General features: G+C 46.9%; 1 protein-coding gene across 1 annotated transcript in view; it reads right to left on the bottom strand.

The window, feature by feature from the left end:
- Positions 1-770: 770 nt before the first annotated feature.
- Positions 771-26,266, bottom strand: part of Znrf3 (zinc and ring finger 3) — a 140,835-nt gene continuing 115,339 nt past the window's right edge. Inside the window, exons 3-9 of the mRNA XM_090320400.1 lie at positions 10,312-10,386; positions 9,748-9,879; positions 8,459-8,569; positions 7,413-7,580; positions 5,503-5,605; positions 3,461-5,173; positions 771-2,319 (exon numbers count right to left, since the gene is read on the bottom strand). Of these exons, the coding sequence (XP_090176526.1) occupies positions 2,261-2,319; positions 3,461-5,173; positions 5,503-5,605; positions 7,413-7,580; positions 8,459-8,569; positions 9,748-9,879; positions 10,312-10,386 (2,361 nt within the window). The 3' untranslated portion in view covers positions 771-2,260. The remainder of the gene's footprint in view (positions 2,320-3,460; positions 5,174-5,502; positions 5,606-7,412; positions 7,581-8,458; positions 8,570-9,747; positions 9,880-10,311; positions 10,387-26,266) is intronic.

The following is a 26,266-nucleotide window of genomic DNA, read 5'->3' as shown; positions in this document are numbered from 1 at the left end:
CCCATTTAAGGATAGTGTTCTAGACAATACAACATGTAGTAAGTACTCAAAGGCATTAAAGGAAGAAAAAAAAAAAAACAACAAATTTCATGGTTACCTTTTGCCACTTAAAAGCCATACCCCCAGCCAGGTTCCAGTGGCCCATGCCTGTAATTCTATTTTGGAGGTTGAGATCTGATGATGGACATTTGAAGTCACCCTGGGCAGGAGTCTGTGACATCCTTATCTCTAAATAATTACACACAGCCATTACCCACCTCACCCCCCGCCCCGCCACAATTTCCTAAAACCAAGTAATGCAAGCTGTTGTCTCTAGTAGCAGAGACCTGTCAACAGCTCACGTGCTTCTCACACCCAACTAATAGGTTTGCCAGGCAGAGAGCTAGGAAGGCAGCTCTAATGGAATTGTACATATCTCCCCAGAGACTTCCTAAAGGGCAAATGGCTGAATCATTTGATGCTGGTATTTCTTTGTATCAAATGCTCATTAGAAATAAGCAATTTCCTTGTCATAGGCTGAGGTTTCAAATACAGCGAGAGCCTGACTAGAGGAGGGGTCACTAGTCTCCACGTGATTCTCAGTGCTCACTATTTCTCATCTACAGAGGACCAGGTCCTAAGGATCCGAGTCTAATAAGGAGCTGAGAAGAGCCACAGCCCCAATCCTTTCAGATGGCAACAAATACCTGGTAAATGAATAGAAATGACCAGAAGAGTTAGCAAACACAGGGCTAATCCAACTATGTATCCTCTTTAAAAAAAAAAAAAAAAAAAAAGGACTACAAAAAGGATGCCAATCCCTGATATGAAATAGTTTTAAATAGATTCTCTCTCCCTTTTGGAAATGAAACATTAAAAAGTTTTCTTTGAAACTTTCCCTTCCCCTTAAAAAAAAAAATAAAGGCTGGAAAAATACATAAATACCTACCCTTTGGGTCTAAACTATCTGATAGTCTCTCTTGTCTTATGGAAAATCAATATATAATAGTGCACTAGGCAGATGGATAGTAGACATTTGCGGGCGAGTTGAGCAATTTCAGCTGAGGCTGAACAGCCCTGAAGCATGCTTCTGTGAGGAGAAGGGATGGGAAACGGATCACTGAACTAAGCTCAGTGCATACCCCGGGGTGGGGAGGCCCCAGCACATTGCCCCAAGGAAGCAGCAGCAGAGTGGTGGGGCTACCCACACACAGACACATGTGTACCCCAGGCCCCTCTGTCCCTCCTTCAAAGGGTAGGGTAATACTGGGTGAGCAGAGCCCTCTTTCCCAGGCCCATCAGACACCAGGCCACAAAGCTACATTCCTCCTGGGTGTCTGCTCCACACACCCTAAGTCTAACCATTTCTGCAGCTAGTGGCAGGAAGCCCTTAATAACATTTTCAAAAAGGATTTCAAAGTGGGGACTAAAGAGGAAAGAGCTTCTTTTTCCTTGTCCCATGGGTCAGAGTAAACCCAGGAACACTGCCCTTCCCAGGATCTGGACCTCTGCCAGGACAGGACTGTGAACTCTGTGGTTTTACTTGGAATGATGGTCCAAACGGACAGGTTGAGGATACTGGGCAGATCTGTCACGTGGGCTCATCCAGAACTGTAGACTTTGCTTGTTTCTAGCCATTTCCATCCACATCTAAAGGCTGGACAGGTCTGGCTTCTGTTCTGTACGTTTGGGTTTGCCACGAGAAGGAGAGGCAGCTTTGCATGGCTCCTCAGTTTGTACCCATATAAACTAGCTTTACTTCAAGTTTCTGGTTCATTTCTAAGGCAGGTGTAGCCCTGAGCTTTTCAAAGGCCTGAGCTCCCTCCTGGGAGACCACAGTATCTACACATGATGTGGTTCATTTAATGCAGCAGTGATTTTTTTTTCCTCTTTTTCAGCAAAAGTTGGTGGTTAGGGTTCTTTTAAAATATATATATTTAAATAACTTTTTACATTTACATATAATATCTTAAACAACAACAACAACAACAAACAAGCAGAGAACTCAATCCCACACACCTCGGAACCCCAAGCACACACTTTACAAAACAGAAGAGGAACAGGTTATCAGAAAAGGCAGAGGAGATTTTGTCTGCTGGGTGGTTGATGGGCCGGGAAGGTCTGGCCACAGGTGGCTCACATCTTGGGTTGAGGAGGGCTCTTTATTACCACTTTTTATGTGTTTAGCAAAGCTAAAAAAAAAAAAAAAGTTTTCTTGAAGGAAGTCAGTTTGGAGTCTCCACACAGTTCCCAATTTTCCAGGCAAGAGTTTCTTCTAAGCTCAGGCCCTTGTGCTGCTGCTGCTGCTGCTGCTGCTGCTGCCAGGGCGAGACCCTGGTCCTGGAGGGAAAGAGAGAGCAGCTGTCAGGGGAGAAAGTTGGCATCACACAGGGGAACAGGCAGGTGACTGGGCCTGGGGCAGTCCCTCAGGAAGAGCTGGGAGCGTGACAAAGGCTCAGCAGGGGAAGGGGCAGGCCTCCTTCCCCAGAAGGGCTCAGAGAACACAGCTGTCTCCCAAATAGCTTCCCTGGTCTTCCCATACAGGTGACAGGAAGACTCTGTATGAGAACAATGCCAGTAACCTCACAGCTGCAGCAGGAAAGAGTAGGGAAAGCCTGCCCCTCATGCTCACAGGTCCCCTCAGGCAGTAAAACCTCTGTTTGGGATCACTTAGGAAGTGACCAGGGTGAGAGTGAACTTGGTAGGAGCTGTAGGATCACGGGCTGAGATCTGGTGTGGAAAAGCACAGGAGAGCTGGAGCCTGCCTGGCATATTGAAAGAACAGGCCAGAGGTCAAAGCAGCAAGCAAGGACACTGGAACTGGCATTGGGTAAGACAGACAGGGGGACCAGATTAATTTCTCCCTCTTTCCCCTCTATTTATTTGTTGTTTGCCAGTCCTGGAGCTTAAGCTCAGGGCCTGGGCACTGTCCTTGGGCTTTCTCAAGACTAGAGCTCTACCACTTGAGCCTCAGGACCACTTTTGGCTTATTTCTATGTATGTGGTACCAAGGAATCAAACCTGGGTCTTCGTGCATGCTAGGCAAGCACTCTACCACTAGGCTAAAGTCCCGGCCCTAATTCACATTTTTAAGATGCTAAAGGTAACAGATGGCAAGTTCTTGAAGAGTTTTCTAGTATAAAGATATCATGTTACCTTTCTAAACGGGCTACTCTGCCTCCCAAGAACAGAAGGCAAAAGCAGCAACAGGAGACCCATCCAAAGGCTCCTACCGCCTCTGCCCTGCAGAAAAGCAGGGCTGGACTGCACAGCATGGAGATGCAAGGGTGGATATGAGAGGGAGGGCTGCTGTGGATGCCATGGGGTACTGTGCCTCCTGGGCATCTGGGGAAAATGGCAAGAGCACACACACAAGGTACAAGGGGGTTTGGAACTTGCAGCAACCCCTCAGGTATAGCTAATGTTTAAACCAAGGGCAGAAAAGGCTTGAGGAGAAGAGGAACCCCACAGAATGCCTTACCTGCAGCCTCAGCAGCCGAGGTGCTGGACTCCTGAGTGTCTTGGGTGGCACTGGTAAGGCTGGCCCTGGTGGCAGCAGCCTCCTTGGGTGGGCAGCCAGTCTGCAGCAGCATCTCGGCCTGGTAGCAGGGAGCCTGCTTCTCTTCCTGGGTGTAGAGTGGTGGGGTGTCCAGGCCCAGTACCCCACTCCAGGGGCTAAGGCTGGGGGTCCCCTGACAGTCTGGGGGCAGGCCCATGTCGCATCCCATGTCCTCAGGAATTATGGGGATGCGCTGGCTTGGGTCTTGGGCTCCCGGGTAGCAACTGGGTGGGGGTTCCTCTGCCAGGGTGTACTGCACGCTCACCGCGTAGTCCCCGCCCCCGCCGCGGGCCACCTGCTTCTCTTCATAGAAGCAGCAGGGCAGGCCCTCGTACTGCACCTCATCTGTCCTGGGCAGATGATCTGAGTGCAGGCTGTACAAGCCCTGGGAGCTCCCTGGCTGTAGGTCCCCACCCGCAGGGCCACAGCCCTCGTGGAGTGGGGAGCCCAGGAACAAGCGGCTGCCACCACTGGCTGTCCCTGCCCTGGGCCCCAGTGGAGAGGACTGAGGCTCACAGCAGCAGGTACACGAGGACCCCTCACGGCCCCCCTTCCAGGTCCTTCTGAGTTCCAGGGCGGCCCCAGGAGAAGCCTCCAGCCCCACTTCTGAGGTAGAGCTAACAGGACCCCGGTGCTCCAGCGAGGAGTTGCTGCTGTAGTTCATCTCCAGGCTGCAGGTGGACAGCTGGTCCCCTGAGGGAGAGGCCGGGCTGGGCCACAGCTCTCCCTGCCCAGCACTGTGACCATGGACGGCGGGGAGCTCCTCAGGGGGTGGGGAGCCCTCCACGTGCATAGCAGGCCCCCGGCCTGAGCTCCCAGCCTCACTGGTGTGACAGGGGCTGCGGCTGCGGTAGATGAAGGGGTCGTAGTCACTGCTGAGGGAGCTGCGGAAGGTGGAGCAGCTGCCATACACGCCCTGGTTGCTCACCTCAGTGCAGTCCACCACCGAGTCACTGGAGGAGCAGTGGCACTGGCCAGAGCTGCTGCTGCTGCTGCTGTCGCTGCCTGGGCAGTCAGCCAGGTAGCCACTGCACACCGAGCGGTGGCCGTGGTAGCAGCTGAAGCTGGACGTGCTACCGCTCTCCAGGTGGGTGGCTGGGGCCATATGCACCACGGTGGGGAAGAGCAGGCCGCTGCTGCCACTGCCTGGTGGGAAGGGCCGGGCTGGGCCCCTGGGCGTGAGGCTGGGCAGGGGCTGGCCCTCCTGATCCGGGTAGCTGAGGCCCTGGAAGTAGTAGTGTTGGTACATGGTCTCATACTGGGAGAAGCAAGCTGCCTTGGAGAAGCTGCGGCCATTGAACTTGGGCCTGCGGAAGGCATGCGCTGGTGAGTAGGCCCGGTGCTCCAAGCCGCATCGGTGAGTGGCCAGGGTGTGGTCCAGGTGCAGGGGTGGGTAGCCACGGACATAGGCGGGGGTCTGCGGAGAGTAGAGGCTCTGTTCCCCATGCCGGTCCACGGTCAGCAGCGTGACAGGGTTCCCGTGGGAGTCCATGCTTGTCCTTGTAGGGTAGGCTGGGATGGCGTTGGTCCTGTGCACACGGCCAGGGTAATGTACCGGCAAGGTGACCCTTGGCTGCCGGCTGCGGGCCAGGCTGCTCGTCTCCACACACAGGGCCCCTGGGTTTCCCTTTTGCTCTGGGAGAAGCAGAGGAAACAAGGTTAAGACCAAAGTAGCAAGCTGGGTCACTCGCCAGGGGTGTGTCCTCACTACCCTACCCCAGGGTTAAGCCATCTCCATCTGGGCTGACCTGCCTCTCTGTGAGAGAGGGCCCTGTCATCTCCCCCGCTAGATAGGGGCACCAGGGGATGGACAACATGCCCTGTGGCCCCACCCAGGAATGCTGACATAACGCTGCTGCACACTCATCTCTGTGGTCTAATAGGTCTAATATCTAGGCGTGAGTACACATCATAATTGTCACCCAGTAAGGAGACTGGGGCAAAAGGCCAAGTGATAGCATTACCTATGATGTTGTGCCGACAGTGGGGGCAGGTGTGGTGCTGTAGCAGCCACGGGTCCACACACTTCCTGTGAAAGCGGTGAGTACAGGGGATGACGCGCAGTTCCTGCAGAGGGCGAGAGGGAACATGACCTAATGAGGGCATGGGGGTGTGTGGGTGGGGGTGGGTAGACAGCCTTCCTTGCCTTTATTCAAGTCTTACATAGATGATTTCTCCTATGGAACCCATTCTCTACACTGCTGCTTCCTGCTAGGTTTCCATCTTAGTTGTGTTAAAGGTTTGGTCCTGGCTTGGTGCTGTTAGGAAATAAGTTTAGTGGGTACCTTTTGGGTTCTTGGGAGAAGGAAACTGCCCACTGTTCTACTCCAACCTTGTTCTTCCTTCACTGTGAAGAGGCAGGAGCACTAGAATACAAACTCTTCTCCTGGAGCAGGGCACATCCACACCCACTGTGCCACATGAGGATATGAGGCTGGGCTTTGCAGAGAGGACCAGGGACAATCAGCACCCCAAATGAGGACAAGGAGAAAGGAAGATATCTAACATCAGGGTCTCAGGGGGCAGAACCACATTTGGAGCTGCTGGGCCTAAGCAGCCTCCACATTTACTCACTTGACTTTGTTTTCCCATTTTCTGATTAGTCTGACACAGTGTATTTGTAGTAACCTCTAATACTGCCTGATTAAGTGCCACGGTTGACAGAACCCACGCGACCAGCTGGAACACTGGTCAGTCCTGGGCTGCATGGCATGACCACTACAGAGGATGAAGCCTTCTGGGTAAGTTCACAAAGCCACCATCTGCCCAGGGTGTGAACCCAGGATTCAGTACCCAGGGTCCATGCAAGAAATTGCTAGGGCGTCTCTGTCCTTGCAAACACTTATTCTCATTGAGTAGTCTATTTATTAGTGGAACACTTTCATCAGAGGGCTGTCAACTGTCTGAAATGAATCAATTAACCTGTTAGCTAAGTGCCCTACACTTGAGCCATGCCCTCAGACCCAAGTTTGCTTGAGACTGGCTCCCCAGAACCGTGTATACACACAGTCCAGATAGAGATTAAGCAGAATGAGCAGAATATTAGTGACAGTGTGTTGAATGATGTATGTTATTCATTATACTTTTCTGAAGGTGTTTTTATTTATTTATTTATTTATTTATTTATTTATTTTTTGCCAGTCCCGGGCTTGAGCTCAGGGCCTGAGCACTGTGACTGTCCTTGGACTTTCTCAAGGCTAGAGCTCTACCACTTGAGCCTCAGCACCACTTCTGGCTTTTTTCTATGTATGTGGTACCGAGGAATTGAACCCGGGTCTTCATGCATGCTAGGCAAGCACTCTACCACTAGGCCAAACTCCCGGCCCTGAAGGTGTTTTTAAAATAAAAAGCTACATGGGGAAAAAATAGGGTGGAGGGGAATGACTCTTTGCAAGTAAATATATTAAGTGCCAAGAGTTTTCAGAAGAGGAGCCTAGTGGTAGAGTGTTTGCCTAGCACACATGAAACCCTAGGTTCGATTTCTCAGGGCCACATACACAGAAAAAGCTGGAAGTGGTCCTGTGGCTCAACTGGTAGAGCGCTAGCCTTGAGGAAAGCCCAAGGACAGTGCTCAGGCCCTGAGTCCAACCCCAGGATTAGGAAAAAAAAAAGTTTTCAGAAGAGTGATTCTAAAGCAAGACAACTTGTATGACCGTTTTAGTCCTACCATGCATTTCTAATTGACTTCTGAAGACACCTGTGTGTGGTATTTCCCCATCGACAAGAAGACACATTTAGAATGCCTTGGCTGGCCCCTGGAGGCCTAGAGTCCTTCGGCTGCTATGAGGCTATGGGGGACCATGGCTCTTAGCACCTCTGTGCGTTTGTTCACTTTCTTCCTCCCCACCCAGGACAGTCCTGCCCTTGCCACTACCTCTCCATCGATGTATTTCTCCAGGCAGATGGCACAGTCAGACGTGGAGCTGCTGCTCAGCGTATCCAGGGCCCCACAGCTCCCCTCCCGGCGCCCTTTGCTCTTTGAGTTGAACTTTCTGGTTTCCATCTTCTCCAGAGCTTGCACAGCCAGCCTGTTCATGGAATTCTGCAGGGCACAGTGTGGCAGCATTAGCTGGTTATGCGTCTCCCGTGGCCATGCCATTCAGTACACTGGCATAGGCATACACTAGTCTAAGCTGTCCCCAAGTGGCAGTGCCAACAAGTGTCACTTTCACAGAGAAAGCAGGGGTCTCTATCACTTGGCCCTGAGGATCCCCAGCTCTGAGACCTGTGTTTTGTCATTCACTTGTACCAAGGGTTCTTCTTCTCCAGTGAAAGAAGCTGCATGTAGGAAAAGAAAACTCACTCGAGTGCTGAAGAGGACATGCTTAATAAATACTGGGCCCTGTTGTGTTGGTAGGGGCCCTGGACTCACATGATAACTAAGATGATTCTCTTGGCGTATCAGTGGCTCTCTCTCTCTCTCCTCCAGGTCTAGATTTCTGCTTTCCCTATACCATCCCCAACACTCAAACCTTGGAATCTTTGAAACACTTCTCTATCTCCAACTCTGGCTCTGAATTCCTCTCCACACATCTCCCTCAGGTATGATGTTCTAACACAGACTGCTTACTTCAGCAGACAAGGACAAAGGCCAACATAGTGACCAACCAACATAGCTATCCTAGTTGTCAAGAATCAACACAGAGGACTCAGTTTGGACACAGAATTAGTTTAGCAGGTAGGGTGAGGCATGAGAGTCTGCATTTCCTTCAGGCTCCCAAGATCTTTTTTGAGGAGCAAGGTTTCAGGGCTGTAAGCAAATACTGATTTAAACATTTCTCCTGCAAACTAGCTAGGAGTTACGTTTATGGTCTTTGTAGGCCTGGGCCTCTTGGACACGCAGGGAGTGCCTATTCTGACATACACCCAGCCACAGGGCCACAGGGTCCGTGTTCCGAGGGGGCTGTTCTGAGGGGTTACCTGACTGCGCCGTTGCTTCAGCTTGATTTTGACAAGGAGGATGAGACAGACCAAGGAGACCACAACGAAGAAAGCCAGGAAAATCCCCATGTCAAAGTACTCAGTAGGTTGCTGGAACAGAACAGAAACACCATGAATCACAGCTGACTCTCTTTAGCTTGGGCAAACAGGCCATGGCTGCTGATCAGAAGGATGGGGCAAGTGAGGCGGGGGCCCCTCAGTCTGCAGGGAAACTCCTGGGGTTCTGTTCCCATATCCACACACAGAGCGTTCCCAGGTGATGACTCTGGAGTGGCTGGGGTGTGGGGTGGGCCTGTAGTAGCTGCAGGCCTCCCAGTAACCAAGGGAACTCTGGGCACAGCCTTGGGCCTCTGTGGAACAGCACAAAGTTCACTGCAACCACCAAGAAAGACCCTTCCAAATAAACACAAATAATCACATTTATAGGACAAAGGAATGAGTGTCATGTTTTGAGGGAACAGTGATTACTAACCATATAATTAACGGTTTACAACAACTCAGAAAATTGTATGCTGCTTCCACAAATATCAGCTTCCACTACAATGAGTCATATTTACCAGAGTTTTTTTTTTCCTTTAAAAAGAAGCCAGCAAATCAGCTCTCCACATTCCCTTTAGACTAAGTTCTTATCCTTTCCTCACAGCACACTGCTGTCCTATCACCTGAGGCTGCTTCGCCTAAGACACCCATTTAGCAGTTAGGAAAGAGCTCTTTGCTAACGGGATGCTCACATGTGAACGAATCACCAACAGCTACCGTTCCACTGCCTGCGCGAAAGAGCTCAGACATACACGAGGCTCCAGTCGCAGGAGCCTCATGCTGGGGGAAAAATGCCAGGCAAATGCTAATGGCCAGAGAAGCCTATCCACCCTTGGTTGGGCTGAAAGCTAACCCTTTCTGACTCAACTGTGAAGGAGTTTTAACAAGGTAAACTGTGAGAAGAAAAGAGATTCAGGAAGCCAAGTGCTGTACATTGTGCTTTTTCTTTCTTACCATTTGTTTCTTAGAGACAGAGATACAGAGAGATGGGGTGGGGGGGGGGGAGGAACAGAAAGAGAAAGAGAGGGATGGGAGACAAAGAACCCACAGACTTCTTAGATTAGTCACCTATGTCTGTAGGGTTCACCAAATTCTCCACACAGGAATCTGGTTGAAAATATCTCCCAGTCTACTGTCTCATCTGGGACTTGGCATTTTAGACAGAGAAATGCAGGTATGGTAGGGGCAATGGGCCTGGCACAGGCTGGGCTGGCTGGCAGGACACTCACTCGAGGAGCACGGTGCTGGATCCTCGCACGAGCCACTTTCTGCTTGTTGACTATGTTCATCAGCTTAATGGCATCGGCACCCTTCACATACACCACTGGCCTCTTGAGTGGGTCTTCTGACCCCTGGTTTAGCTGAGGGAGGAAAAAGGGCTCTGGTTAAAAGGCACACTTACTTCAAGAAGCAAGAAAGCACCAGGTATGTAGTTCAGTGGCATAGCACTTGTCTAGCATGTACAAGGCCCAAGGTCCCATCCCCCTTGGCACGTTATGAAGAGAAAGAGGACTGCAGGAAATGAACACCAAGTCTCTGCTTGGAAATCCTGAAGTCTTCAAGGGTTACAGCCTTGGGGTGTTTGATAAATGGGCTACGTGGGCTAAATCCTAGAAGAATCTTTAAAACATTCTTCCATCCCCAACTCTCTGGCTCTGAATTCCTCTCCGCATACCTCCCTCAGGTGTGATGCTCAAACACAGACAGCTGACTTCAGCAGACAAGGACAAAGGCACCAACATAGTGACCAACCAAGGCAGATGGCAGGGAGAGTTAGTGTAGCCTGTGTTTACCTGGTCAATGGCTTCTGGGTTTTCAGACACATCAAAGATGACTGCTGTGGCTCCCCTTTGCACGGCTCGCTTAGCCTAGAGGGATGAGAAAGAACAGGTTGGTATCTTTGGCCCTCTTACCCTCTCAAATCAGGCCTGTATTCAAATGCAGAAGCTGACCAGTAACCAACCTATGTTATTTTGGGCAAGTCACGTGAATTAAAAAGGATGCACTGCCACCTACCTTGTACAGTTACTCTAAGCACAGATAACTTACAACAGGTAAAACAGGCTGGTCACACAATATATGTCTGTGTCCAGAGCAGGGCCAAACACTGAAATCAAACTCAATCAACCACCTGTCCAGGCAGCATAAAGGCATTAGTTTCAGAATTTTCTGCTGTAAACACAAAGCTTCTTGTGACTATACCATATATGTCCCTTTGGTCCATTTCTTTCCTGTCTTCCTTGTTTTTTCTTTCTTTCTTCCTCTCCTCTTTCTATGTTACCTAGTTAAAACAGCATACTGACAACTTCTGAATGAATCTCAAAATGGTCAATTTTAATAAGTGACAGAAGCTAAAGCCCTTTGGGGATGCCGCTGAGGGGGAAAGCTACACAAAATAATTGTAAATGGGGATTTAGACCAGTTGGCTGCCAAACCTGGCTGCACATCAGAAAACCACTTGGGAAGTTTGTAAAGCAGATTTCCTGGCTCAAACCACAGGGACTGATTCAGCAAGGCTGGAGGCAGGCCCAGGAAGCTGAGTTCTATAAGCCTGCAGAGGGATGAAGAGTCAACCTCAGGGGAACCGTAGATCAGAGAGATGAGATGAGAAGGTCTAGAGACAAACAAGACATGACAGATTCTTTTTCTTTTCTTTTCTTTTTTTAAATTTCTGGGGAGGGGAGCATGAACGGAGAATTCCTTTCCATCCTAATGAACCTTCTAATTTCACATCCAGCTAACCAGGCAACAAAGTAGAAACACAATATGTAAGACAGGCACTTGCTTTTAGGAGCTAGAATCTTGTAAAGGAGGCATGTGAGTACGTGCGAGCATGTGTATGTGCATGTGCCTTCTAAAAATGTTGGGGAAAAACAAGACAAAAACTAGCTTACTAGAAGATGAGCAAGTGATAAGATAGCTTCTGTGCAGAGATCAACTAGAGTCAGCATGTGGCTAGGTTCTTGAGAAGGAATGAAAATCTTAACTCCTTCTACAGGAACAATCAAGTGTATTATGACAAAGGCGTGATTCATGTGTCCACTGGTCCACCAGAGGGCAGTCTCACCCCATGACTTTCAAGCACATTCACCACACTAGGTACCAACTAAAACAGCTTCAGGGACAGAGCACCTTGATGCTGGTATTGCAGAATCTGTCCTTGTTCTGCAGGGGACTTTTTAATATTGTGCCAATCCTGGGCTTGAACTCAGGGCCTGGGCTTTTGTATTCAAGGGTAGTGCTGTGAGACAGGCACCAAAAAGAAAAAAAGAAAAAAAGGCATCATGCTAAACAAAATATAGTTTACTTGACATACAGAGGATGCCCAATAAAAACCTGCCAATGAATAAGACTGTCAAAAATTAAAACTACAGCCTTTTAAAAAAAATCTTCTGGTGCCAGTACAGGAGCCTGGCGCTTTACCACTTGAGCCTAGTTATACTTCAAGCTTTTTTTTTGGGGGGGGGGGGTGGCTAACTGGAGATAAGAATCTCACAAACTTTGCCATTCAGGCTTGCTTTGAATCACACTCCTTAGAGTCAGGAGTAGTTAGGATTACAGATATGAACTACCAGGACCAGACTTTTAAACATTGGGGGGAGGGGCGCGGGGAAGGCAGTCTTAGGGTTTGGGTTCTGTCCCTGAGCTGTTTTTGCTCAAGGCTAGCACTCCCAGCCTTTTCTGTTTATATGGTACTGAGGAATTGAACCCAAGCATACTAGGCAAGCTCTCTACCACTAAGCCACATTCCCAGCAAACCCCTCCGCCCCGCCCTATAAAAAAACTAGAATTGCAATTTTATGTATTTAGTCTCTGCAGAGACCTATCCTGGGCAAATTATTTTATGTTTCATTTTTTAATATTTTACTTTCTTGTGCTACAGGGAGTCCAATCCAGAGCTAGGGAAGCACTAGACCACTAAGTTCCAGACTAGCCCTCTAGTTACTGTCTTTCAATTCTAGCCTCAATGTCCTCATCTATTAGAGGAAGCGGGGCCTGCATCTGTACTACCGATGTCTCTTTCAGTTCCCAGCCTTGCAGTCTTCTACTGCAACTATCAAGGCCCTTTCCTCTGGTAAGAAGACATGGGTGACAGATAAAAGAGTGAAAGGCGAAAGTGGCATTGTTTTCTTTCTCCAGGAAGCTGTTTCTGGCCACAGGCCCACAGCTCGTGGAGTATAATGAAATGGCGAGTAGGGTTTACGTTTCTGCGCAGGTGGTATCCCACGCTTCTTCACAAACTTCTTCCTTAGACAAGGAAATAAACAAGGCCTCGGTTCCTCCTCTCAACGTTCATTCCAGGATCCAGCATATCAAATAGTACCCGTAGGGAATGTGGTTCAGATATGTCCTGATGAGGAGTGCCCATGCCTCCTGCTTTTGATGCTGGCGCACCTGGAGCATCTGGCACAGGGGATGAAAGGCCACAGGATCTGGGCAGGGAATGCCTTCCCAGAATACGCCTCCGGGAAGCCATGTAGCCATGAGGCTCTCAGGCACCCAGGCTTCGTGGGAGCCACAAGAACATGGATATCTCCAAGGACTTGAAGATTCCTGATGAGGCTTCAGGTGGGACAAGCTTCAAAGATATTTGTTTGTCTGCTTTTGCAGTGCTGAGTACTGAATCCAAGGTGTCATGAACACCCAGCAAGCTCTCTACCACTGAAACACATCCCCAGGCCTGTACAAGTTTTGTTTTTTTTCTTTGGTGCCAGTACTTTGGGCTTGAATTTAGGACCTTGTTGGAACACAAAATCCCTTTTGGAGCCATATGGGTTAATACCCTCCCTACCATGGAGCAAGCTCTGACGCCAGTGCCCCATGGGACCTTGTGTGCTATGATGAAAGGAGCATCCCTGATTCTATGCTGCCATCAGAAAGAATGACATCACCCCATTTGTAAGGAAATGGAAAGACTTGGAAAAAATCATATTAAGTGAAGTAAGCCAGACCCAAAGGAACATAGGCTCAATGGTTTCCCTTATTTGTAATAATTAGTACACATCTAGGACTCTCCTAGAAGAAGATTACAATAGCTCAAAACCTAGATACATAAGGCCACATAGGATGAGCCTAAATGAAAGACCTCCAGGATATGGAAACAAGAGCTCTATGTGTGATTGTTGTTCTTAATGTACTACATTATTTCCCATCTCTTTTGTTGCCCTTTGGTTAATCTCATATTGTTACTGTATCTGACTTTGTTACTTTGCATATTGTATATATGCTTCTTTATTTGAAATAGGAAAGGGAATGGGGGAAAACAAGTTGACTGGGAGGGGGTGGAGGGTAGAAAATGGAAACAAAAACAGGGTATCAATGTGTGAGAAGTAATGCACCTACTACCCAGTGAATATAACCGTAATCCCTCTATATATTATAATAAAAAAACAAAATTAAAAAATTTTTAAAAAGCAAAGAATAATCAGAACAGTAATATTTAATAGCTGGCTTTCATATGGAGAGAATTATGCAGGTCTTCAAATATGTTAACATGCTTTATCATGATTCAACCCTTTGCCAGAAAAAAAAAAAAAAAGAATAAATGAAAGTGTTCCAACACCAAAAAAGAAAGGAATATCCCTGGGGTTGGGAGTTTGGCGTAGTGGTAGACTGTTTGCCTCGCATGCACAAAGACCCAGGTTCGATTCCACATACAAAGGAAAAAAAAAACTAGAAGTGGGTCTGTGGCTCAAATGGTAGAGCTCTAGCTTTGAGAAAGCCCAAGGACAGTGCTCAGGCCCTGAATTCAAGACAGGACTGGAAAAAAAAAAAGGGGGGGGAGGGAAATGGGTACCAAGACATGTGAAAGGGTATCAATGTATGGGAATTAATGCACCTTCTATCTGGCAAATACCATGTAACCCTTTTACTAATTACAATAAAAAAAAATTGGGAAAAAAAAAAGCATTTCTGCCTCTCACCCTTTTCTCTCAAGGTGGAAGGACTTGATAGAGGACCTACATTCTGATGAGGAAGGCTACAAGGCTACTACTAAGTACATGTGCCCAATTTAAATGAGATGGTTCTTGGACAAAAACATCTGACAATGATTTAAGAGAGCCAACTCTGTGGCAGGCGTTCCAAGGAAGATAATAGGGCAGGACCTTCTGGAAATATCTGCCACAACATCCTTGCTGTCCTAAAGGAAGTGCTCTGTGTATCAAGGAGCAGGATGGGGACATACTTACATCTCACAGCTAAACCCAAGGAAGAGAAACTGTGATTCTGGATTCATGACTTGGCACTGACATTTTGCTTCTACTTAGATCGCAAACTACTTCTGCACCTACTTTCAGAGCAAAGCACTTTCTGGACAGCGGGTCATTTCCTGTTAGGCCACTGTGCGTGCATGGGGTCTTATGAGTGCATACTTCGTAAGACCTTATTGCCCTATACTTTGGCTCCTTTCTCAAGGAGGCGCCCAGGGGCCAAGATGAAATCACTGGCCTTTGCCTTCACATCATGCTCAACTGCTTACCAATTTATGTCAACACCAGCTGCTAAAGCTATCCATTCCCATCCTCATTGTTGCCACCTGTCACCTTTGAGTGACAACTACTTTTTCCCTTGTGGGGTCCCCTTGCTCGGCCCACCTTGCCTCCCAGTGCAGCATAAGATGGGGCCCCCACTGTTATCTTAGCATTTCTTTCATTCTTTCTTTTTCTTGTGGGTCGTGGGGCTTGAGCTCGGCCTGGGTGCTGTCCCTGAGCTCTTCAGCTCAAGGCTACCACCCTACCCTTGAGCCAAGCCCTACTTCCCCTGTTCTAGAGGTTAACTGGAGATAAGAGTCTCAGGTTTCCTTTGTGCCTGGGCTGGCTTTGAACCTTGATCCTCAGATCTTGGCCTCTAGAGTAGCTAGGATGACAGGTGTGAGCCACCTCACTGGCTCTCAACATTTCTAGTAGGGAAAGATGCAATCTCTGCCTGCCTAAGGCTTCAAATTTCTCCGCCTCTTTTAACTTGCCTTGTGGCAAGCTGTGGGTGTTATTTCCAAAGAAGTCATTCACTGTGGCCTTGCTGGGCTTCTCAGCACAACACCTAAGATAGCACACTGGAAGGCTGCCTACACTAGAGGGCAGCCTGTACGTCAGATTCTTTCCTGCTCAACTCCCAGAATAGGGCAAAGGGAAAATGACCAGGAACTATTTGCTGGTGAACTTAAAGATCAGGTTTTGGTTGGGAGTTTGAGGTAGAGGTAGAGTGCTTGCCTAGCATGCATGAAGACCTGGGTTTGATCCTGTAGCACCACATACATAGAAAGCTGGAAGGGGTGCTGTGGCTTAAGTGGTTCTAGTCTTGAGAAAGCCCAAGGCCAGTGCTCAGGCCCTGAGTTCAAGCCCCTGGACTGGCAAAAAAAAAAAAAGTATCAACTTTCTTGAGGAGTGAGCACCACACCTACGCCCTGTGGCTCCCAGCACAGCAACACCCCTAACTCTCAGTTGTCAGTGCTCCTGGCTCAGCAGACTGTTTTTAATCCACAAAGGTGTTTCCTGCCAAATATCTTGGAATTCCATGTTCCTTGTACTTTTCAGAATCTAAGGTTCTTGTCAAGCACACCACCTTCTGGAGTTGCATTTGCTGACCAGGGGAGCTTTGGTCACTACCTTTATAGGGCAAATATTTATCTCTGGTTGGCCTTGAGCCCAGGTACTCACAGCAGCTCTTACATGTATCTGTATGAGTACCAAGCTCATCTCTGATGTCAGAACCCTCAGAAAACAGCCTGTGCATTGGCAGAAAGTGTTCTTTATTTCTGGAAGAAAATGAGACCCCTTCCCCTCAGAAACTTCACCAAGGAAAAGTCAGGTGAAAGACTATTTGTGTGTCCATCCACAAGATAGACTATGACAGGGCTTGAAGTCTCCATCTTTTAGTATTTTGGAGCCTTGGCTTTTCTTCTTTTGTTTGTTTGCTTTTTGGTTGGTCACAGGGCTTGAACTCAGGGTCTGGAGGCTGTCCCTGAGCTTTTTCACTCAAGGCTAGTATTATACTACTTTGACCTATAGTGCTCCTTCCCAGAGTTTGTTTTTCTCTGGCCAGGAAGACTGATTGAGTCTAATCAGCCATAAGAAGAGGAAAGTGGGGCTCTGCCCTCTCTCCTCACTCAGTAGTGAGATCTGAACCTCTGATTCGTGGCTTTCTGGATAGACAGCAGATTGCACACAGCTTCCAAATTACCAAACTGGAAAGCAGAGACACCTCCACCAAGGTCTGGGATTATAAAATACTCAGGGCAGCAACAACAAGCCCTGTTTATGTTGCTGGATCTGTTCCTGTGGTTAGGGAGGTGGTGGGAGACTAGTCAATGAAGACCAACTTGCCAGTCCTGCACTGGACACATCCAGCACCCTCAGGTCTCTGCTGGAGGGTGCTACCCCACTCCCTTGCTACTCAGTTTTCCCTTTCCTCCTCCTCCTCAGTTCTCTTAATAGTGACCACCCAGGCACCAGGCGCTTGTACATCCTGGTCAGCTGCTGTTCCCTGAAGCATGAGTCATTGCATGGCACAGGACATGCCAGGCAAGGGGGCTCCCAAGGCCGGCTCACCAAGGGCCCTGTTTTCCGACAGAAACCTTTCATTCCATAGGAAATGAGGTCACACACCAGAGCACATGGTAACCAGTGGGAAAAACCTGGTGCCAAGAAGTGGGTTGGTGTTGGAAGAACTGGAAGGCAAATTGGACACAACCACCAGGGGAATCACCTGTGCTTTTGGGTAACTTGTACTAGGGACACACACACACACACACACACACACACACACACACACACACACACACACTAAACATACCCAAACTCTAGTTTCTTTTAAAGTACATATAACATATATGATTTCATCAAGCTAAACTGGTGGGGTATTTGGCTAGTCACTGCCTAAAAAAGACCAACACACAAAACAACCCCAAAGTAAAGAGGGGCAGGGCCGAGGGCTGGACAGCCAGGCTAGGTCACTTCCCAGGAGTGGAAGAATGGGTGGGTGCTGCAGTGAGGCCCGTTCCACCGGTTCCTCACTCCAGGGCTTGGCTGCAGCCCGGCCTGACCTTCCAGGTTTCCCTGGCAGGAGATCAAAGCATAGAAGCCACAAACAGAGCTCAGAACTCCCAGGCCCTGCAGCCAACACCCCCTAGCAGTCACCCTACCAGAATTGCTCCACCTCCTCCCCTCCCTTGGCCTCTCCTCTCCCCCTGCCTTATTCCTCTACAAGCACCTCACCAGGACTCTGGAGGTGGGTTCCTATGTGATTTCTCCTCAGAAGACCCCAGAACCCTTCCCCAGCCTGCTGCATCCCTCCTCACGGAGAGAAGATATTTCTTGCCATAATTAAAGTCATTAAGCTTGCAAAGGCTCCTGTGGGCTGCAGGTTCTGAGCTCTTGAATGAAGATGGTGCATTTTTAAGTCCTAGTTAAGATTATGCCAATCTATTTAGGAGACGTGTAGCAGCGAGAATTCAGTGGTTAAGTCAGTGGTTAAGGTTGTCTAAGTTTAAACAGTATTTACTCTCAAAATATGTAGCAGCCCCCACTTAATTTCTCCTAATTAAATGAACTGACAGATGAGGCTGGAATCTGAGACTGCGTGCAGGCTGGTGTCCTTTCTCCAATGAGAAATTGGTAGGTGTAAAGGGGAAATATATTTCTCTAAATCTTTCTTTCTTTTTTTTTTTGGCCAGTCCTGGGCCTTGAACTCAGGGCCTGAGCACTGTCCTTGGGCTTTCTCAAGGATAGTGCTGTATCACTGGAGCCACAGCACCATTTCCAGCCACTTTCTATATATGTGGTATCCAAGAATCAAACCCTGGTCTTCATGCATGTTAGGCAAGCACTCTACCACTAGGCCAAACTCCAGGCCCCCTAAATCTTAATCTTTTTTTTTTTTTTTGGTGCCAGTCCTGGGCTTTGAACTCAGGGCCTGAGCACTGTCCTTGGACTTTCTCAAGGCTAGAGCTCTACCACTTGAGCGTCAGCACCACTTCCAGCTTTTTTGTATGTATGTGGTACCAAGGAATCGAACCCGGGTCTTCATGCATGCTAGGCAAGCACTTTAACCACTAGGCCAAACTCCCGGCCCCCTAAATCTTAATCTTAAACAGACTTTAAAACGAGTTCCAAGAAACACAAAGATTTTTTAACACCTGACAAAGAGACCCCAGAACTTAGGGGAGCCTGTCCATATCCTTCTGTTCCATCTTACCAAAGGGGGAAGGATGTTTCGGAAAAATGGCTGTAGAGTTATGTATGCTGGAGGAGAAACTCATAGAGGAACTTGGAAACTTTATCTTGGGGTTGAGGTTCCCTTGCTTCAGGCAAGATTTTATAAAGTCTGCAACTAGAAACTTCAAAAAGGACCACTGCCTTCCACACAAGTGGCAACTAATTAATATAAGCAAGTGTTAATTAGGTGGTAGAATCAGGGGTCACAAGGGGGTCTGTAGTCAGAACACTTATACCTATCCTTCTCTGAGAGGGACGGGAGACAGGTCCTCTTCTAGTGCTGAGCTCCTTGGCAACTGGGAGATTAAAAAAAATAATCAAGCCTGGTCCCACCCTAATGATGATGGTTTATTATATGTGGAATGGAACCTTGGCAGAATATTTGTTCCGAATTTCCTGTATTTATTTGTTTGTTTATTTAGTAGTACTAGGCTCAAGGAAGGGCTCAGGCTTATTCAGCTTGCTTGCTTGTCTGGGGCTCCACAACTTGAGTCCTGTTTTGGGCTGGTTGTTTGGGAGATGGAATCTCACTGACTTTTCTGCTTTCCTGGCTTTGAGCAGAGATGCTCCACTTCAGCCTTCTTAGAAGTGAAGATTACAGGCATGAGCCACTGGTCCCATATTATTATTATTATTATTATTATTATTATTATTATTATTATTATTATTGTTATTGCCAGACCTGGGGATTAAACTCAGGGCCTGAGTACTGTCCTTAGGCTTTCTCAAGGCTAGTGTTCTATCACTTGAGCCACAGCACCACTTCTAGCTTTTTCTCTGTATGTGGTACCAGGGAATTGAACTCAGGTCTTTGTGCATGCTAGGGCAAGCACTCTAACACTAGGCCATGCTCCCAGCCTGAATTATTTTAAAACTTGAAAATTTCAGATAGGGCAGAGAATCACAAGATGTAACCCCAAAGTGCAGAGAGCCTCTGGGATAAGCACTGGGCTAGGATGAGTCTGGTTGGCAGAGCCCAGAGGGATCTATAACCAACACCCCAGCAGAGGAGAATGATGTTAGGGTTTGTGAATCAGGTGGTAAGCTGCTTTCAAAAGAAAAAAGACTCATACTTTAAAAAAAAAAAATTAAAAACAAGTTTTTTTTGTTTTTTTTTGGCCCAGTCCTGGGCTTGAGCTCAGGGTCTGAGCACTGTCCTTGGACTTTCTCAAGGCTAGAGCTCTACCACTTGAGCCTCAGCACCACTTCTGGCTTTTTTCCTATGTATGTGGTACTGAGGAATTGAACCTGGGTCTTCGTGCATGGTAGGCAAGCACTACACTACTAGGCCAAACTCCCAGCCCCAAAACAAGCTTATTCTTATAATACAATTTTTCTCAAGCTTATTCTTGTTCTAATTTTTTTTTTTTTTTTGCTAGTCCTGGGCTTGAGCTCAGGGCCTGAGCACTGTCCTTGGATTTTCTCAAGGCTAGAGCTCTACCACTTGAGCCTCAGCACCACTTCCAGCTTTTTTCTATGTATGTGGTACCGAGGAATCGAACCCGGGTCTTCATGCATGCTAGGCAAGCACTTTAACCACTAGGCCAAACTCCCGGCCTCAAGCTTATTCTTATAATACAATTTTTCTCTCCTTCCTTCCTTCCTTCCTTCCTTCCTTCCTTCCTTCCTTCCTTCCCCCCCACTTCTCTTTCTTTGTGCCAGTTTTCAGCCCTGAACTCAGGGAATAGGTGTTCCTGAGCTTTTGTGCTCAAGGCTGAGGCTCTACCACCCAAGCCATAGCTTTACTCTTAGCTTTTGTAATAGTTGATTTGAGAGAAGTCTTTCATAAACTTTCCTGCCTGGGCTGGCTTTGAGCCCAGATCCTCAGATCTCAGCTTCCTGAATAGCTAGGATAACAGGTGTGAGCCACCAGCATCCAGCTCAGTTTTCCTATTATTGTTCAAGGGGAAGATAATTGGGAGAAAAGATTCTGCATGACTGAAGCAGATTTACTGCTAAGACCCATAGGGCTTGGAACAACATTAACAAACTATTAAATATGATCTTCTGTATATCTTGACAAATATACCTTCATAAAGATCTCAAAGACTGGGTTCAAAATAAGACTTTTCTAATTCCTTAGAGTTCCTTACTAGAGTGTGTCATTGTGGAGAAAGCTCAACCATTAGCACCCTGGCCACTCTGATGAGGCTTCAAATGTGAAGCTGGACCCTCAGTCTCCAAGGCCACCACGTTAATGCCATCTACCCTCGGGAGGATGGTTTTTTGGAAAGCTGAAAGCTAGCACCCACATCTTAAGGAATTTGGGGATCTGGATGATTCTGAAGGTGGCATTTCCTTGGCCTGTTTACCCTGTGGCGTAAAGCTGGAAGGGAAGTAAAAGTAATGTATTAAGACAAGATACTTAGCACTTCCACGTGGTGCTCAATCTGCACAGCTGCACAGAGGAGGTGTGATGGCCCCTACTGTATAACCAGCTTACTGCTGTCACGAAGCTATGCAGTAGAGTGCTAACATTCGACTTAAACTCTCCCATAATCCCAGGCCTGAGAGACACTCATCTTTGTCTAGGGCTTTCTCCAAGCAAGCATAAGAGATACGTGTGGACATATGTACACATGAATTTAAACTGAACTTCTGTGCAGTCCATTATTCCTTGTACGAGTATCATTCTTCCTAATCCCATAAGGTTCCAGATAGCTTTTATTCTAATCCATTTGGACTACCCTCTTAGAACTCCCTTCACAAATGTCATGCTGCTCAAATAGTAAATCAACCCTGCATTATATCTTGTCTTTGGGAAAAATTTCCTACTTTTGTTGTATAGCAGCGGCCTGTTCAGTCAGAGGCTGTTTCATTCAGAGAAGTCATACGCATTGCCATCTGGAACAATGCTAGCTTCACCTACCTTTCTTTCTTTCTTTTTTTTTTATTGTAATTAGTAAAAAGGGTTACATGATATTTGCCAGATAGAAGGTGCATTAATTCACATACACTGATACCCTTTCACATGTCTTGGTACCCATTACCCCCCCCCCCCTCTCTCTCTCTCTCTCTCTCTCTCTCTCTCTCTCTCTCTCTCTCTCCCTCCCTCCCTCCCTCCCCCTCTCTCTCCTTGATTTTTTGGTTACAGGTGTGTCACTGATGCCCAGCTTCAAATACATTCTTGAACTGCACTTATCAAGTCATAAAACTTGCATGTCAACCCTTCCAACAAGTATGTATTTCTCTGCAATGAATCATGGCAGCACTGTCACCAGAAGCAACTTCAGTGATGGGGTTGGAGACTGTGGAGAAGGGTGACCAGTTACAGCAGCTGAGATCATGGGATAGGTTGCAAAACACTATACCAATTAAACCAAAAGACTGTATCTTGGCGCTTGGGGGGGGGGGGTCCAATCAGAAGAACAGGTATTACAATCACATAGAGAAGGGGCATTTTGTAGGTAACTCTCGTTTGTTTCCCAAATGTACTCTAGTCCTGGCCCTTATGAAGCAGCCACACATGGTAGTGCTGATGTAAGGGAAATAAGACAGGGACCAAGCTGGCTCTGCTCAGTTTAAGAACTGAACTGATATTTGCAGTCACACCAAGTAGAAAAGGAAGGAGTCTGCTAAGGTGACATGGTTGGTTTTACACGACAGCCTATTCACAGGGACAGCAAAACAAAAATTAGGTCCAACAGGCCTCAATGGCTTTGGATTACTATATACAATTTTATGGAAGAAGTTCCTTCAACTATTTCACAAGGCTGTGCTTCCAGATAACCAGGACTGTGCTTCTAGATAACCAGGACTCGTTAAATGTAACCAATGTTTATTGAGTATCTGCTATGAGAACATAACTATAGGACAGAAGGACTTAGTATCAAAGGTTAGGGATCCTATAAACCCAGCCAGAGGTAAGTGTCTTGAAAGAGAGGAACCTCACAGAACAACAAGAAACGGAGAAAGGAAGGAGCAAAGTGCTTCAGGCCCCATGTCTCCACTTGTGGTTGACCTTCAACTGCTATCCTGAACAGCTAGTGCCTGAGAGCCCTTGCTCAGCAGATATTAAAGCATCTGCTCAATACTGATCACATCGCCACTGACAAATATTATGGGCAATTTATACTGGAAGGCAGATTAAATTTGAAGGTATAGTGTGATAACAGTGCAGAAAATTAAAGAACAAAAACAAAAACAAGTTAATGCCTTTAAAGGTCATTACAATGAAAAAGACTTAGGGAACTAAGTCTCAGAAGGTGGAGTTGAGCCGGATCACTTCCTTTGGTCAATAATAGGTAATGACTGTGTCATTAAGAAAAGAACTTCTTGCAAAGGAACAGCTTAATCCCAGGAAAAGGAAAGAGTAAAAAGGTTACATTAAGGGAATCAGGGATAATCTCTATCAATTACCCAGAGCCTTTCCTGTTGGGGAAGTCTCAAAAGAAGAACAGGAAAAGAGCAGGGTCATGATCCAGGGTGCTTGTGCTTTGTTTTCAATCCAGGAGTTTGGCGGTCTGGCTTGTGGCTAAGTAGAGAGTGCTAAAATGACATGCTCTACGTAACCCCAAGACATAAACAGGTAATTGTAGAATATGCCAACTTTAGCTCAAGAGGCACTCAGCTATCAGGCAGGCACAGAAGAGTGGCTGGCATCATTTTGATCCAACTACATCCCCTCCAGGTAGCTAGAACATGTGGAAGGACTGAGTAAGCCAAATCCAGAAGAACCACAAGTCACTCCCTTTGAAGGTAAGAGTTCCAGCCAGTCAGATCCACATAGAATAGCTGGCCTCCAGCATCAATATGGCATGCCCAAGGAGACCGAGCATACTTCTCCCATCCTGGGATATATGCAGTGTAACCAAGGAGCCTGTTTCTCCTGATCTGGGAGCCAATGGTGTCACTATATTCTGCATGTAGAGAGACAACAGCAGGAGCTTACAGCAACCCTGACTTTGGTCTATTTAAACCAGTCAATGCTGGGATGGGATGAAAGCTTAGTCCTACATCTGAGATTTGCAATGGAGGCCTTGACTTTGTTGAGGTCAAAGAATGCTGGCAACGGTGGAGGGTGTTCAATTCAGAGCCAACTACATCCTGTCAACTCTGCCTCCTCCTTAATATGCCATAAAGTTTTGCAATGTGCAAGTTTTTGTTTTGGGGGAAGAGGGACCCAAATTTGGGAAAACTAAATGTTACTTTTAGAAAGACAATTTTTTAAAATATAGTAAACACATGAACATTTTGTGTATTGTTTCAAGCAATGAAACATTAATGACTAGGACATTGTCCTTTTCTTTTTGTCCGTTGTGGGGCTTGAACTCTGGGCCTGGACACTGTCTCTGAGCTCTTCTCCTTGAGCCACAGCACCGCTTCCGGTTTGCTAGTGGTTAACTGGAGATAAGAGTCTCATTGATATTGGTGCCTGGGCTGGCTGTGAACCTCTATCCTCAGATGTCAGCCTCCAGAGTAGCTAGGATTACAGGTGTGAGCCACCACACCCGGCAACTAGGACATTTTCTATTACTAAAGGATTTGAAGGACTTTATAAAACTGATTTGTTGACCTAAAAGGATTTTGCCAGCAGGCAGTATTATGCTAGCTAGGAAGAGAGAAGGAACATAGTTAATATAGTTTCAAATATACTAGTTGTACTCAAAAGAGTGCAATTGTAGGTCATCGGGGTTGAATTCAGCCTGGGCGCTGTCCCTGAGCTCTTCAGTTCAAGGCTACTGCCCTACCCTTGAGCCAAGCCCCACTTCCCATTTTCTAGATATTAATTGGAGATAAAGAGTCTCAGGTCCTTTTGTGCCTGGGCTGGCTTTGTTCCTTGATCCTCAGATCTCAGCTTCCTGAGTAACTAGGATCACAGGTGTGAGCCACTGCTCCTGGCTAAAAGAAAGTACTTTTTAATAACAATTTTCCTAACATACTGAGTTTGCTTCTAGGGAATTTTCATGAGACAGAGTTAACTAAAGTCAGAATTCTTACTGAGAACTTGGTCCCTGCTGGTCTGCTAGCCACACAGTCACATAAAAGCCCTTATTGCATGCTGCCACGAGGATATGCAACATGAAGAATTAAAAATACTGCCTTCCCCATGTCCCTCTGCCCCACTTCATTCAGCTTCATCTTAAGAAAAAGTGTCTAAAATCAGGGTCTGACAGTCAGGAGAAGGTTAGGTTTGGGGGTCATGTTAACAGCTAACAGATGAAGTTATAGATTAACTCATCACTGCCATTAGTCAGTTAATGTACAATTTGTAGGTAACTTCAATGATCCTGGCCCAAGTTCAGAGTAAGGAAATCAGCATGTTCTCTTCTTATTTAAAATTTAAAAGTTACAAATAATGTTTGAATTACTGACACAAATAAATCTCAAAATGATCATGTTGAGAGAAGCTAGATTAAAACTATATTGATTCCACGCACATAAAATTCTATAAAGTGTAAACTAATCTATAGTAGGAGTAAGTAGATTAGCTGGTTGTCTGGGCCTGGGGAACAAATCAGGAGAGGAAGGAACTTCAAAGGCTACTGAAGGGAAATTTGGGGGAGGGACTGACATCAATTAAGTTGTGATGATAGATTCATGGGTGTGTCTGTATAGGACAAACTTTATAAACTCTGTGCTGTTTATCAAGTCTTTCATACTTCAATACAGATTTTGTTTTTTAAAATTGGAGATGAGGGAAAAACTCACAATGGGGGAACAAAACTATTTGTCCCAATTGTTCTTAAAAGCAAAACTATGGTAAGCCTGGTAACTAGGGGTTCAGATCTGTTATACCAGCTACTCAGGCAGCTGAGATCAGGGGACTGTAGTTCAAAGCTACCCTGGGCAGAAAAGTTTAAGAGATTCCATCTTCAAATCACAAACAAAAGGCTAGACTAGAAGTATATAGGGCTTGAGTGGTACAATGCCATGCATGAGCAAAAAAACAAGTGAATGCAAGCCCTGCACTTAAGTTCCATTATGGGGGGAGAGGGGGCACGGAGAACTCAGAAAACTTAAAATTAAAAAACTCAGCTTATTACAATAACTCTTTATCATGCAAAATTTCATTTACTGCAGGAAAATTCCAACACCAGCTTTAAAAATTATCCAGACTGCCAGGTGGGTGGCTCACACCTGCAATCTAGCTACTCAGGAGGCTGAGTTCTGAGGATTGAGGTTCAAAACCAGCCTGGGCACTAAAGAGTCCGTGAGACTCATTTCCAGTTAACCACCAGAAGTGGCGATGTGGTTCAAGGGGTGGGGTGGCAGCCTTGAGCTGAAGAGTTCAAGGACAACACCTAGGCCCAGAGTTCAAGTCTCATGACCCCCCCCCAAAAAAAATCTCAAACTGTCTTAATGTTTTAAATCTACTGTCAGTAAGAATCTGCATGAATGGGTGAGTTCAGAACAGAATCCATTTGTCCTCTGGGAAGCAGGCAGATCCCTGGTCAGTATATGAGGGAATGCTTCAGTAAGATAAGGATAAGCTGTGGGTATGGCCTGCTTAAGCAGTGTAGTAGTACAAGCCCAAGGCCCTGGGTTCACTCCCCAGTAAAGCACATACATACACGAGATCAGGAATGCATTA

Source organism: Megascapheus bottae, chromosome 28 (assembly GCF_031878675.1).
Source record: "Megascapheus bottae isolate mThoBot1 chromosome 28, mThoBot2.hap1, whole genome shotgun sequence".
Taxonomy (NCBI): Eukaryota; Metazoa; Chordata; class Mammalia; order Rodentia; family Geomyidae; genus Megascapheus; species Megascapheus bottae.
This window is presented reverse-complemented; position numbering and strand designations above follow the sequence as displayed.